General features: G+C 35.2%; 1 protein-coding gene across 2 annotated transcripts in view; it reads left to right on the plus strand.

Moving 5' to 3' along the window:
- Window positions 1-13853, plus strand: part of KCTD18 (potassium channel tetramerization domain containing 18) — a 28316-nt gene extending 14463 nt beyond the window's left edge. Inside the window, exons 5-7 of one of the 2 annotated variants that reach the window (XM_043996617.1) lie at window positions 2489-2583; window positions 5032-5134; window positions 8595-13853. In XM_043996617.1, coding sequence (XP_043852552.1) covers window positions 2489-2583; window positions 5032-5134; window positions 8595-9108 — 712 coding nt within the window. In that variant the 3' untranslated portion in view covers window positions 9109-13853. The remainder of the gene's footprint in view (window positions 1-2488; window positions 2584-5031; window positions 5135-8594) is intronic. The other variant, XM_043996618.1, reaches the window with a different exon arrangement.
- The last annotated feature ends 2130 nt before the right edge of the window (window positions 13854-15983 follow it).

Consider the following 15983-nt stretch of genomic DNA (forward strand, 5'->3'; position numbering starts at 1 on the left):
ATGTCTGTTTGCACACCCTGATCATGTGAGAGAATTTCTCCTAATCTTTCTTTCCTTTGCCCCCTGCCAAGTGTATTCTTTTCCTCCCCCTTTTTTTTTTAAGATCTTCAGTACATAACAGAACCACTCCCAAGCCTTCTGTCTAATTAGACTCCCTCTATGACCCCTGATGATGATAGGCTTCACAGAGAACATATGTAGCATCTCCCCATATTAGAATTTAAGCAGTTTATTTTTGTTTAATTTCTTATGATATTTATTCACTTTTATCTTTCTATGTTTCTCTTAACTCCTGTGTTTGAATCTCAGAGTTTCTTCAAAGTTTCTTTCTTTTCATTAGGAATTCTTGGAAATCCTCTATTTCATTTTAATGTCCATTTTTTCCCCTTGTAGGGATTGTACTCAGTTTTGCTAGGTAAGTGATTCTTGGCTGTAGGCCTATATATCCTTTGCTTTCTGTAATATGGTATGCCAAGAACTTCACTTCTTAATTGCCTTTTATAAACTGCTAAATATGTGTGATCCTGACTGTGACTACTTGACTTCTTTCTGGCTGCTTTCAGTGTTTTTTCTCTATCTAAAATCTCTTGATTTTCGCTAATTTTTCCTGGTAGTTATCATTTTGGGGAATTTCCTTCAGGAGGTGGCTGGTGGATTCCTTTTATTTTCACATTGTCCTCTGGTTCTAAGAGATCTGGTAAGTTTTCTCTTTAAGATTTCTTGAAATAAAATGTCCAGGTCCTTGTTTTGATCATGGAATTCAGGTAGTTTGTTTCCTCAATCTGTTTTCCAGGCCATTTGTTTTTATCATGAAATAGCCTATGTTTTCTTCTATTTTTTTTCAGTGTTTTGACATTGTTTTAGAATTTTTTTGTTGCCTCATTAGAGCTGTTTACTTCTGTTTGGTCCATTCTGCTTTTGGAGGAGTTTATTGCTTGAGCAAAGTTTTGTACTTCTTGGGCCAAGCTATTCTTTTTCTAATCCTTTCTTCCATAGCTCTCATTCTTTTTCAGTTTTTCCCTGTAATAATTTCATTTCATTGATAAAACTACTTTAACTCTTTTTAAAAATACTTTTGCTTCATCTTTTCTAGGAATTCTAGTAGAATTTGTGCCCAAGCTGTTTTGTTTTGTTTTGTTTTGTTTTCCTTTAAGGCTTCGTTTGTAGATGTTTTGGCGTCATTCTTTGGGGTTTATGTCTTCAGTGTCCCTGTTACCATAATAAATTTTTATAGTGGGATTCTTTCTTTCTTTGCTCATTATTCCAGACTACTTTCTGGACTTGATGGGAGGGTCTGAGCTGGTTCTCTTTCTGCTTTCTCAGGACATTTAGTGTTACATTATTTCAGGATCTTAGGGACAGGCTGGAGACCTGCAAGCTTTCAGTGTTCCCCAAAAGGGGCTTTTCCAAGACAAAGTCTGATTGTTGCTCTGCCTGGTCTGAATTCTGCAAGTTCTTGACCTGGATTTGGGTCTGAGCCACAGAAGATTGGTGCTAGACTCAGCCACTGTCAGCCAGCTAGGAAGCTCTGCTGGTTCCAAGTGATAGAACTGTAGGCTCCTCTTTATTCTGTCATTCCTGCCTTGGTTATTCCTCTGTAGGTTTCAGACTAGAGTGAAGGAGATCTGAGCATCATTGCTGCTATTTACTTCTGAACTTACTTCTCTTTTAGTACATAGCTCAGGGTTTAAGATTGTTGGGAGTTGGGGGGAGTAGAAGTAGGTACCCATGTCAGTCTGCCCTAGATCTGAGACCAGGAATTTTTTTCCATTGTAGCAGTTATACTTTTCTCAGAACAACAAAGTTGCTCATACATACCTGTCCCAATCTCAGTGCCCCAGTTTTGCACCTCTTCTTATCCTGGTGCACAGTTTTTGTTGGGGTGCTGGAATGTGCTGCATGGCTCTTGGCCATACCCCGTCTTCAGTGTCTGCAGAACACTCTGTCTGTGTCTCTCTGCCAGCCTAGTCTGGAATTTGACTCACTGTAACTTTGTCTTAGGTTTCCCCATCAGGATTCAGTCAGGTATTTTTTCTAGGTTTGTTTGGAGGAGATTTTTTTCTTGGGGTTGGGTATGGAACTTACTGTCCTACTTTACTTTTACTGTCCTACTGTCCTTGCCTCTTCCATGAAGACATGTTATAAATGATTATCACAGGAAAATTTTTAGCTGTATTTTTCTTTTGAGTCAGATATAGGACAGTGGCATTATTAACATTTACAGAAAGGTTACTGATCATTCATGTCTTTACTCAGGAACTCATCATTTATAATTCACATTTTGTTGGCACTAAATAATGACCAAAGTAATAATAATGCTTTGGTATTTGAGAGCTTCTCTCAGTAATTCCTCAGCCCCCTTATAGAGAACCACTAAAGCAGATATAGTTGTAAACTATAGACTGATATGTGTATAACGTACTATTTTTTTACCTTTATGAATATTTTTTTACCTTTAAAATTTTTTTATTTTTAAAAATATTTCTAGAGAGGCTGGAAATAATGTTCAGTACATTTGGAGCTATTATTCAGTAGCTGAATTGAAGAAGATGATGGATGCATTTGATACTTGGGAAGGTAAAGGTATGATATCAATGATTTTTTTCCATTGTAGCAGTTATACTTTTCTCAGAACCACAAAGTATGTTTTAATAGTATGGTGCTTCTGTTAGGGAAGTTCTCTGAATGTGTCCAGCAAGAAATTGTCAAACTATATATATAGTTGCTGGTTGTCATAATAATGACAACCTATTCTTATTACCTTATTGTTCAGTTCAGTGCAACAGTTTGTTTTGTTTTTTGAGTACCAGCTGTGTGTCTAGAAGTATGCTTAAAATTCAGTTCAAAGAAGAAAATGATTTGAAGGGAGAAAAAGTCATATGTAGTTGACTCTAGAAAATGTAATCCAAAGCCAGTTAGTATTTTAATGACATATTCCAATTTGTAAAACATGGTTTAGAAACTAGGTCTTTTTTTTTTTTTTTGGTGAGGCAATTGGGGTTAAGTGACTTGCCCAGGGTCACATAGCTAGCAAGTGTTAAGTGTCTGAGGCTGGATTTGAACTCAGGTCCTCCCGAATCCGGGACTGGTGCTCTATCCACTGCGCCATCTAACTGCCCTGAAACTAGGTCATTTTTAAGGGGTTATAAAAATTTTTAATTAATACATTTTGGTTTTGAATTCACTTTAATTTCCAAATGTGTCCTTTCCTCTCCCCTACCTAGCAAAGCACCTATTGTACCAAAGAATAAAGAAGGGAAAAATGAACTTAGCAAAACAGATCCACACATCAACTAAATCTTATTTTGCATAATATTCCACATCCTTAGTTCCTCAGTTCTGCAAAGTAGGGCAGGAGGGGCATTTCCTCACTTCTTCTGGGCCAAGTGTGGTCATTATAATTGCACAGTGTTTAGTTTCCTTTTTTTGTTGTTCTTTCCATTGTTGTAGTCATTGTATATAGTTTCCTTGGTTCTGCTTACTATATGAAGCTGCTTACTTTACTCTGCATCAGTTCATATACATCTTCCCATGTTTCTTGAAATTCTTCATATTTATCATTTTTATGGTCCAATAAATACATTACATTCTTGTATTTGTTTAGCCACCTCCCAATTTATGGGGATCTCTTTATTTTTACTTCTTTCTTACTAGAGAAAGTGCTGCTATGAATATTTAAATATTTATTGGACCTTTTAGTTTTTGACCTCTTTGCAGTATGTGTCTACCAGTGGGATCTGTGGATCAATGGCTACTGGCATTTTAGTCTTTTTTTTTTTTTTTAAAGCAGAAATCTTAATTGCTTTCTAGAATGATTTGATCAATCTATAGCGCCACCAGTATAGTAGTATGTGTGTCTTTTTGTAAGTACTCCAATATTGACCATTCCTATATTTTGTCATCTTTACCAGTTGGCTATGTGTAAAGTAAAAATTCAAAGTTATTTTGATTTGCACTTTTCTTAATGATGATTTAGAATAACCTTTCATATGGTTGTTCGTAGTTTGCAGTACTTTTGAAAACTGTTCAGTCATCCCATTTGAACATTTAGGATTTAGAATTCTCAAACAGGATTCTGGCCTAGTTTTCCCTTTTAACAATTGGGAAGCAGTGGACTGATCAAGAGAAATAATTAATGAACAAAAGGAACTTATTATCTTTACAATATATAATTGAATCTTAACTCTTACATGTATGTCCATAGAAAATGTAACAAATGTGTTAGTTGTTCTTCTTGCCCACTTCAGTGATTTCTGATTGTATATGAATGTAGAACAAAAGGAGGGGTTCTATGTATACTTTTCAAAGAGCTGTTTTTAGAAGATATTCCTTAGGGAAAATAGCTGGAACTGTATTTTCATTGTTATATGGAACTCTTGGATGAGGAAATTTTTTCTTAATGCAGGTTGGCACTTTTTGTGTCATTTATAATCTTAGAGAGTTTGCCTAGTGTCCTGCAGCCAGTATGTGCCAGATTCTGAAGCCAGCTATCTTCTCTCCCATGCTTTGTCTCATATTCCATACTCTTAGACAGTATTCCAGTATTTTCATGAAGGCTACATGTTCTGTGCTGAATTTATGTCCCTTTTCTTCAGTGATGACTGTAAATTCACATTTATAGTATTTCCCTTCTAGACAGAAATTGGTAATAGTACCTGTGGAAAGTCCCTTTAATGGAAAAGACCTTAAAGACCCTCAAGCTCAACTTCCTTATTTTGTGGAATAGACTGAGGGGGCAGTAGAAGAGAGGGCAAGTGACCTGCCCAAGGTTGCTCAGGTAGTTAAGTATCAAAGGTGGAATTTGAACCTAGATCCTCATCATCCTGATCCAGTGCTCTTTCTGTTGTGCCAAACTTCCTCTCCCTGATGATTGCGTTGTAAATCTGTTGTGAGATTTATATTTATATATTTGTGCTTCTGTTAGACTAGAATATATGAAATTAACAATTCTCCTACTTGATCTTATATGACTTCTTGGTTCTGAATATTTCAAAATAGGATTTCTTATTAATGTTTTCTTTTACACTGTAGGTGTTAGCTATTGGCGTGTTCCACAGGAGTTGATAGAATGCTGGACTCTTGAAGAACGACCTTTACAGGGAAATCTTCGTCATATGGCTCCAATTAGAAAAAGGTTATTTGTTTTATTGACTACTCTTCTCTGTTCTGGTCAGGGATCTACATTTTTGTTGTTTTTTAAAAAGAGAAAATGATCTTTGCTTCTCTCTAGATAACAAGTTCAGACATGACAACTATAATTTGTGTTTCCTCCCATTATCTTTTAGAATTTTTGCTATTTATGACTAAATTACCTATGTTATGTCACATTCATCTGGATTTATTTTGACTGAACAAAATTTGGCCCACCTCCACTAAAGGTCAGGAAAGAAAAAAAGGGAGTATTAGAGAGAGATTTAAATAGAGATCCAAATATTAAATGAGATAACATATGTAAAGCACTTTGTAACCCTTAAAGTAGTATATTAATGCTAGCTATTGTTATTAAAGATACCATTAATTCAATTGGTTTAAAAAGTCACATAACTATAATTGCATCTTATCTTTATGGAGTGTTTTATAGCACATAGCTTTATGTACATTTTATCATCTGGCATGCATAACAACAATCTTGTGAAATGTATATTACAAATACTACCATTCCTGGGTAATAGATGAGAGCTCAGAAGAATTAAGTGATTTGTTCAACGTCACAAAGCTGTTAAGAGACAGAGCTGGGGGCTCACCTAGATCTTCGGACTTTAAGTCCTATATCTCCTCTACTCTATCCTGCTTCAGTAATAAGATTTCTATCCTAAATTTTTAATGTCATTATTTTATGGTGACATTTACTGACCTTTATTTTCATGTATTTATTCTATAATCAGATCTATAATAATATCTAAACAGTATACCTGTGTATTCCATACACCATTGAAATAGATGAGAAGTAGTGTAACCTTAGTGGCTAGAGGGCTGATTTGCCACCAGTAAGATGGGGTTCAAGTACTGTCTGTGACAAACACTAGTTGTGTATCCCTGGCCAGGTCACTTTAGCTCTCAGTGCCCCATACAGCTCTCTAGGATTCTTAAGTTTTATATCCTATGATAGCTACCATTTATGTAGTACTTCCAGGTTTCCAGAATGTTTTGCATATGTTATCTCATTTGATCCTCACAACAACCCTGTGAGGTTATCCCCATTTTATAGATGAGGAAACTGAGGCCAAGAGAGATTAAATAACTTGTCCAGGGTCACACAGCTAATAAACATGAGTCAGGATTTAAACCCAGGTCTTTCTGATTCCATAACAAACTATCATGACACTAGTTGCCTATCTGAATTGGTGGAAAAAGTTCCCCACACCTGTTGAATCATAGGTTTGGAAATAGATACAGCTTTATGGAAATTACATTTGATTTATTTAAGCCAGGTTTATAATATGGTTTTCATAGAAGAATATATTGGGTTGGTTTTTTTTTATATTAGATTGTAACACAATGGAAATTAGATGAGAAATTTTCTTTGTACACGAATGAAAAACCTGGTCATATCTCTTGGATTATACAATTGTAAAATAATTTTTGCACCTTGAATACTGGAAATTCATATATCTTGAAATTTTCTTTGCTTCTATCTTCAAATAGTTAAAAAAATTTAGTAGAATTTTATATAAATAAATTATCCATTTAAAAATTAGCATTAGATCCATTCTCACACAGCTATGAATTCAACTGTATTTTAAACATATTTTTAATTATATGTTTTTCCTCTGGTTCTGGGTTGGATATCATCTGTTTATGCGAATGTTGTTCTCCTTCAAATTTCCTAATTTCTTGATCACTTAGTATAGTGAGATTTATATTTCCTTTAGTGTCCTTTAAGGTTTTTTCTATTTTCTAACATCTGTTGTCTGTATTTTTAACAGATGTTCAGAGTGGATTTATTCCAGACAATAAATGTTAGCTTTTTTACCCTCATATTTGTTATCTCCTATTTCTTAGAGCTTCTTATTTTTTTCACTCTTTTTGTATCATTCTTTCTCAAATTAGTAAATTATTAGAAGGTCTAGGGGCAAAAGAATAAAATTTGCAGTATAGACAAGTAAAAAGGGCTGTATCCAAGTATTCTATTCACTGGGTCTCAGTTTACTCTGACCAATTCATAATGACGAATCTGAAGCTGGGGAAGATTATGAAGTTCCTCCTGAATCATCAGAGAACATTTTGTTATATTTTTCATAGTTCTAATGTTAATTATATTTTAATATATTCTGATTCTTTGAGTATTGCCAATTCATGTGTGATCAATGGTAATTTTGTTAACTAGAATATTTAATTAACTAGATTCATTCCTAACACTTCCAGATAACAGTTTACTCTCTCTCTATTCTCTTATGTTTTAGAAGCTAATTTTGATTAAATATAATAAATACAATATAGCAAAAATTATGTCTGTTTTGTACAGATGAGATAGAGTTAGGATAAGACATAATCCTGCTCTCAAAAAATTTATTGTTTAGTAGCTGAAGGGGGAAAGTTTTAGAAGTATGATCTGATATTTGATAAGCAATTGTTTTATATATAGGAAGAGAGTAATGGAGTAAAAAAATTCTAAAATAAGGGCAAAAGAAAGTGATGAAAACAGGAAGACTGCAGCTATTTTCCACCTTTTTGTCTTGCTTTTTCTATTTCATTTTTGGTTTTCCAATAAACCTTATTCTTAGTGTATTATCTTTCCCAAACTTGCCTGTTATTTCCCTGAATATCATTGTGTAGTGGAAAGAGTATGAAAGAAAGACTCTGAGCAGTCCTTGGGTTCTAGCTCAGCCACTGACCTGGTTAATGGTGAGTCATATGGCCTCTCTGAATCTTGGTTTCCTCATCTGTAAATTAGACTAACTGGTAATAGCTATCCTTTGTATAGCACTCCAAAGTTTATGAAGCTCTCTCCTCACAACAGTCCTAAAGTCAGTAAGTAGTCTGGATGTTATCCTCATTTTACACATGCAGAAACTGAGGCTCTGAGATGTGAAGTGATTTGCTTGTGGTTATAGAGCTTGGCACTATCAGAGATTGGAAATCGAATTCAGGTTTCTCTTGACCTGAGTCTAATGCTCTCTGCTTTATATCGTATTGCTTCTTTGGTGACTTCTAAATGTTTTATAAGGCCCTTTCCATCTCTAACTCATGTGTTAAACATGTGTGATTCTATTAAACATTTCATCATACTGTGGATTTGGTTCATATGAGAATCAAATCCTATTTCAGTATGTAGTGATATATTTTGTAGTTCTTTCAGTTGACCTATTGTAGACCAAGCAGTCTCTTTGATCCCCTATGCTGGTTTCATAATTTGGTTTTTGAAGTTTGTAATTTAGAACATTTCTTATAAAAGTAATAACAGAGCTATTTATGAGATTGTTATCTTTATCTCATGTATTTGGTTTTATATGGGAGAGTAGTAGCTTTACCAATTTTTATTTTTGAGCTTGAAAGAAACCATTTTGTTTAGCCTGAAGATTGCCTTTGGAGACATTAATTCATTACTGTGGGTTGTGTAAAATCTTGAAAATGACAGTCCTTTATATTTACAGGCGCTTGATAGCCTTGAATGAAGAGGAAGAGGATGGTGTGAACTGTAAAGCAGGACCTAAACCCATTAGATTTTTGGGTCCTTCAACAAGCACACATATCAAAGTCAAGAATTCTGCTTCAGTAAAGGTGGTTACATCTAATACTTCAAAAACCTCTTCCCAGATGACAATTAAGCGGTCCAGTAGTGGCAGTCATTTAGTTCAGTGCCATACAGTTTCAAAAACCATACCTGACCCTGGCATTGCAATGTCTGTGAATTCAAAGATACCCTGTGGAACTGGAAGTGTAGAAAATGGTGAAACACATACATCCCCAGTGAAGGCTTCCCTGTCAGAAAAGAAGCCTACTTCCACTCGAGTGATCAAACTAAAGCGGACTCCTCTGTGTACTGTAACACCTTCTCAGCTGTCCTCTCCAGGAATGAATAAAACAAACCACCCCGAAACCCCTTCTGCTGAAATGCCCAATACTTCCAGTGTGTGGCCTCAAAATGTGAAGAATGAGAATAATTAGCAGTAACCAGTGGTGGAATGAAAACTTCTTGTCTTTATTTCTTAGAACTTCTAACTCATATGGTACGATGATTAATAAGTATCTTTTGATACAGTAGTCATGGAAACTGCAAATTTGAGAGTTACTGGAGAGTTTGTGGGTAATAGGAATTTTGTCTGATGGATTAAATGGTTAGGACTGATTTGTTTTTAAAATTTTGCAACATTTAGTTTTTACATAAAAGAAGTACTGCACTTGTTTTAATTTTTTATGGCACAAAGGCAAGAAAGTATTAGCAAACTAGTCATCAGATAATCTTTGTCCTAACTACATCAGGCAAAAATGATAAATACAAACTTTCTTTGGGACTAGAGCACTTTCACATTTTCATATTTATTGAAGGCCCGGGGTTGGAGTATGTCACAGCCTTAACGCACAGCAGTTGGCATCTGTATTACTATATTCTGTATTGCTTAAAAGATTGGAAAGTAAAATGTAGAATTCCTAGTCTGATCAAGTGGAAATAACCCCTATATAGTCTGGGCTATATGAGAAGAATATATAGGAAGGGAGGGCATAAAAGACAATAAGTACTTGAGATCATACTTTAACTCTTAAAATTCTATGACTCTTAAAATTTAAAAGAAGTGTTCTTTTTCCCTGTCTCTTTCTCACGCACGCAGTTGGCCTTTCTTACTTTCCTTTTGCAAATCTGTTTGGATTTAATGCAATGGGAATTATTAGGGTATAAATTCCAGGGTACTTTTTTGAAAAGATTTGATAAGAGGTTGTTTCTCTTACTTTGGTTAACAGGAATCTTTTTTTTTTTTTAACATTTTGAAGGCTCTTTGAAACAATAGAAGTTGGAAGTTTAACTCTTTTAAAATAAAGCTAATATTTTTAAAAAATGACCAAACACTAAAGGAAGACACTTATTATACAACATAATTTGTATGCATATAACTTTCCACAAGGGAAGATGATTTTAAGATTTTTTAACAGAATATTTGGATTAATTAATCATCTATTTTTCCATGAATATTCAGTTGCATATATTTTAGCTTTTACATTTTTATTTTATATCTGAACTCTTTCTAACTTCAAGGAATAGTATGCCTTTTGTGTTTTTACAACTAATTTCGTAAAACAATACTTTCTACTTCACTACTCATCAGAATACTTGGATCGATCTGAAAGAGTAAGCTAAAGATCCTTAAGAGGAATAATTTTACAAAAATAAAATAAAACTTTTCCAGAAAAAGAAATTGTGATGATTTTTTGTGAATGTGCATTTTCCTAGGTATCATTGCCCTTTAATAGTAATCACATTGTAGTTATATAGATTGGGAACTTTTCTTTTGACTTTGAATAATGTGAACAGAGAATTTTGCTATCAAAATAGATTATATTTACATATGCCAAAGCCTTTGAATTGGAGTTTTCTTTGGCTAGACTTTTTAATAGATGTGGAATGTTGAAGATCTATGACAATGCTATCACAAAAAGAACATTCTTCCACATTCTGTATGTTTAAGACATTCAGCCCTTGAAAAAATGCGATTGGTTTCAAATACTATTGAAAAAATACCATATCAGAATATAGGTATTCAGAAGTTTAAAGAATATATTGAGTTCTAATATTTATCAGGAGGGATTAGCATTGGGAGACATAAGGTAGATTGTATTGAATGTCTTTTGCTTAAAGGGTATTTAAATTGTCTAACAATCCTCTGCCCTTTTTTTGTTAAATATGTGAAATGAAACCAATTTAGCTCAACAATCCTTTATTTGGGTTCCTCTGAGAATTTGGTTTGGGGCAGAACATAAAGAAGACTGAAGAAACCAGGGTTGGGAAGGGGTAATTTAAACTGATACCAGGAAACAAGATCAAATGGAGGGTATTGGTCTTACTAATTAAGCTTTTTTTTTTTTCTATCTTGATATGATCACTAGCTTCATAAACAAAACAAGACAGATTCCTATAACAGCAAAGTACAAAGATCCTTAATTAAATCTGATATGATATTTCATAAATGTGTATACCTTTATAAGGGAAATTGGATAAGTGTGTGATGGCAAAATACAGTCCACCATTCCTGGGAAAATGACCTGAAAGTACATCTTATAGATAGTGGTTCATCGATATTTTTGTTTTGCATGTTTTTCCAGTAGCCCTGCAATTGGTCAGGTGAAGGAATCTATAACAATGACATGCATGTGTCAGTATCCTTTCAGGCTAAAAATAATCTTAATTTACCTTGTTTTCTTCATGGAATCTATATTTTGAGAAAAGAATTACATAGATAAGTTAAAGACCTCTTCCATCTTAGCATTAGAGAAGAGCTTTTGGAGTTAGCAAAAACAAAAATTAAGAAAACCATATTGATTTTTGGTATACTGAGCTGTGGTCTTTAGTTGGATTTAACAAGTACTATCTCAATTCAGTTAAAAAAAAAGACTAAAGAGGGTATACTTATCCAAACTGAAAAAATTCATTTTTGTATCACAAAAAAGATTGCAAATTATTACTAACATGGTTCTCAAATTGATCTTTATAAATAACAGCAGCTTTACTTGAAGTAATTGCAACAAATAGCTGCACAACAGCTTAAAGAAGAAATGCTGTGCCCAATATAAAGTTAAGTAGAGGAATTAAAGTAGATAGGGGAGAGAATCAGACCCTGCCTCTTTAATGAGAGTTTTGACTAAGTTTTGGTTTTAAGCTGATCCAATGAATTGTGTTGATTCAAATTGGTTTTGGGGCCTGTTAGGTCAATACAACAGCATCTCATAGAATCAAAGCATCCCACTTTCAGACTCATTGTCTAGAATATTGGGCAAGGAGTTTTAGGATATTTGAATTCTAGTGCAGATTTTCTCTTTGTTAAATGGGGATTAGTTATTTGTTGTGTCTCTTCTACAAAAGGGAATAGAATGAAATATCTTTAAAAAGTTTACAGTATGGGGCAGCTAGGTGACTCAGTGGATAAAGCACCCGCTCTGGAGTCAGGAGTACCTGAGTTCAAATCCAGCCTCAGACACTTAACACTTACTAGCTGTGTGACCCTGGGCAAGTCACTTAACCCTAATTGCCTCACTAAAAAAAAAAGTTTACAGTGTGGCTAGGAAGATGAAAATTGAAAAGGCAAAAGTAAATTCCAGATGATTAGTATGAACAATAACAGGGATTAATTGCAAGCAAAATAACTTCTACCTGCAGGTAGTAAGGGAAGGTTTCACTGAAAAGGTGAGATTTGTTTTTGTTTTGTTTTTTTGTTTTTTAGTGAGGCAATTGGGGTTAAGTGACTTGCCCAGGGTCATACAGCTAGTAAGTGTTAAGTGTCTGAGGCCGGATTTGAACTCAGGTACTCCTGACTCCAGGGCCGGTGCTCTATCCACTGCGCCACCTAGCTGCCCTGAAAAGGTGAGATTTTAGCTGGGCATTGGAGGGTTGGAAAGGTTTGTAGACACAAAAGGGGAGGAAGGACATTCCTTTCAGGGGAATGGCAGTAGCAGCGACAAGGAGCTAGAAAGACATGAGGTATTTTCAGGGAAAGGTGAGTAGTTGTTCTGAAGCAGAAGGTTTACTGAGTAGTAAGTTTGGAAAAAGTAAGCCATGGCCAGAGATAGAAAACCTTGAAGGCCTGGCTAAGAAGTTTGAACTTGATTCTGTAGGCAGAGAAATGAAGAAAATGAGTTTTGGGGATGAATATGACAGTGGCTGTAATTGGGATGGGGGTGGGGCAGCTGATACATTTATGTAATTTTAAAGACCAATGGCATTTACATGTGATATCATTTTATTATAATTTTGCAAGTTATAATTACTACCAATAAGAACTGATAGATAACTAATACTTAGCTGTCATCTTTTCCCCCATGTTGTTTAAAGCCATATGGAGACCTCTAAAGCTTCATCACTACATCTCAATGAGGTATGTAGGTGATGTATAGGCTTGATTTATTGATGAAAAACGGAGACCTGAGCCTCCTGGGGACTTGCCTTCGAGCCATTCAGTGTATCATATTTCCTGTGATAGTCACAGAAGCTCAGACTCTTGTCTTAGTAATCTTCCCACGGAGGCAATTTATTTACTTACCACAAGTTAAACCATGTTGCCTTATTCTGATGCTCAAAAAAGATTTCCAGGCTCTACTTAAAAATTGAGAGAAAAAAGCTGTATAAGTACACCTTGCTTTATCCAAAAAGAAGTTTCAAAAATTGTAAAATCACATGCTAAGTGTACTAGGTGAACTCATTGGTAGATCACTTTGTAAAGGGAGAAATCATAGAATTTATGTCTATTGTTTACTTTGAGACAGGTGGTATGTGATCATGATACTATATTCTGCAAGTTTGTACTTAGTGAAATGAGGGGAGACATGCTACTACAAAATATGAAAAGAAATATTCTTAAATGACTTATCTATTCCAGGCATTGTACTTATCAGATAACTAAGAAGTTTTAAGGATGATGGTGAGCTTTTTTATATGTATTTATATGCTTCTAAGTATTGAAGTCTATTCCAGATGGTGTATTTTAGTTGTCTGAGAACTTTTAATAATGATGGCAAGGTTTTCCATATGTATTTATATACTGAAACTATACATTGAATATTGTCAATTAAATGCTCTGTGTTCTTTTCTTAGTAAATAGTGAATTAATGTTGCTTTAAGTTGGCTTTGCAGTTGGTGCATAGGATTTTGAGCATTTGACATAGCCAAAAGGAAACAGGAATACCTAATGGGAAAAAAATTACTTTGTTTCCAGACTTCCATACTCAGAATTTGGATGATGGTGCAGTCTTTAGTAAAATGAAGGCTACATTTTCATCTCTCTTTTTTTTTTTTTTTTTAACACGGGGCAATGGGGTTAAGTGACTTGCCCAAGGTCACACAGCTAGTAAGTGTCAAGTGTCTAAGGCCGGATTTGAACTCAGGAACTCCTGAATCCAGGGCCAGTGCTTTATCCACTGCGCCACCTAGCTGCCCCCAGGCTACATTTTCAAATGTATTCTTGTCAAACTCCTGAGATTTAGTACATATTGCTATAGAAAACCTAATTTTTCTTTGTTATAGGCTTTGTTCAACATGTGTTGCCCCAAACAGACCATACATATTTAAAATTTTCTACACTGAAAGTTGATGCAGGCAACTGAATTTTAAGCCAATAAAATTTCATAGGAACTGTCACTCAGTGTTGTATACTAACTGCCTATTCATGTGGTAATGACTTTTTACTTTATAGCTTTGTTTTACATACTATCATTTCTTTTTGTGAACCCCAAACCCACATTCTACTAGTAAAACCCTCCAAAGGCATGTAAAACTAATAAGTACAGTGTCTTAGGAGAGAGGAATGCATGAAATACTGAATATATTTTTTATACCATACATCAAAGATATGATTTCATCATTATGGATCTTGATTCTACCAATGTGGATCGCAGCCTTTCCTTGTCCCTTTGGAAGGTTCATGAATTGCTGTGGGCAAAAATTCAGGTGACTAGCCTTATAGTAAACTTGGCATTCTGAAAATTTAACTAGGTGGGTCTTAGATGATAGTGTGCTTTCTTGGCATAACTTTTGAGAACCACGAGTTGTTGTGACATGTTGAGGCAATTTATTTTCATCAGGTGGGGGGAAATACTGATATCCACCACCTCTTATTTTTGTCACTACAGCTAAAACATTTTAGAAATAACAGTAAAGGAGACAGAGAAGGAAGCTCATCCAGTAGAATCTATCCTCTTTAAGGAGCTTTTGCCTTTGTTTCCCCTAGCACTTCAGACAGTGACTTGAATGTAGGTTCTTAATCTATGTTGTTGAATTCAGATGTTCAGGACCATAGCTGAATCAACGATGTAGTGGAAGTAGCACTGGCTCTGGAGTCTGTAGACCTGGGTCCCTGTCTTCCCATTGACAACTACAACCCGTTTGACCTTGGGCCAGTCACTCAAACTCTCTCAGCTTCCATTGCATCAGATATAAGATCAAGGGGATTGGACCAGATAGCTTCTGAGAATCCTTCTAGCTATAAATCTGATATATAGTCATTTTCAATAGGTCAGCAGGATGTGGTTGAAGTATAACAAAACAATCTTTGACTATTACTCTTGATTACCTGTCCTGTTTGCCATTTTCCCCAGAGGTTGTTTCTGTTCCTGAAGGTTCTTATCCCTTTCTCTCACTCAGATTGTTCTACATCATATGCCCAAGGCCTGTTGCATGAAATACTCTAAGCAAAGAAATCTTAGCACCTTCCTCTCTCAATCACTGCTTCTTCTGGTTTGGCAAATGAATGAGTGAGAGGGAAGAGAGCTAATAGTTTCAGGTAAGCAAGGAAGCAAGGTTGGTATTTTAAAGATGCAGGTGAAAAAGTCATGTAAAAAGGGAGAGAAAGTTGTCTTGGGACTTTTAAAATATATCATTCAAGGCTGCACTTAAATTTCTGGCTACACAGACATGCTCTCCATCCATATCACTCCTTAGTTATGAGTTAGAGAGGATTTAGGGTAATCTTCCTTCCTTTCCCTTTTCCCCCTTGCCTTTTAGAAAGACAAGTCCTGGGGGCAGCTAGATGGCGCAGTGGATAGAGCACTGGCCCTGGAGTCAGGAGTACCTGAGTTCAAATCCGGCCTCAGACACTTAACACTTACTAGTTGTGTGACCCTGGGCAAGTCACTTAACCCCAATTGCCTCACTAAAAAACCAACAACAACAAAAAAAGAAAGACAAGTCCTTTCAAAAACCCAAGCTAGAGATGACCCTCCCCTCCTCAACTTTGTCCTAGCACTATGTTCTTTACAGTTATAACATCCATGCCTTGTCTTAGTTATTTCTGTACATCATAACTCACTGAGATTGTAAACAAGGGAAGGGACTGTTGTCAAAC

The sequence above is a fragment of the Dromiciops gliroides genome, chromosome 3 (assembly GCF_019393635.1).
Source record: "Dromiciops gliroides isolate mDroGli1 chromosome 3, mDroGli1.pri, whole genome shotgun sequence".
Lineage (NCBI taxonomy): Eukaryota > Metazoa > Chordata > Mammalia > Microbiotheria > Microbiotheriidae > Dromiciops > Dromiciops gliroides.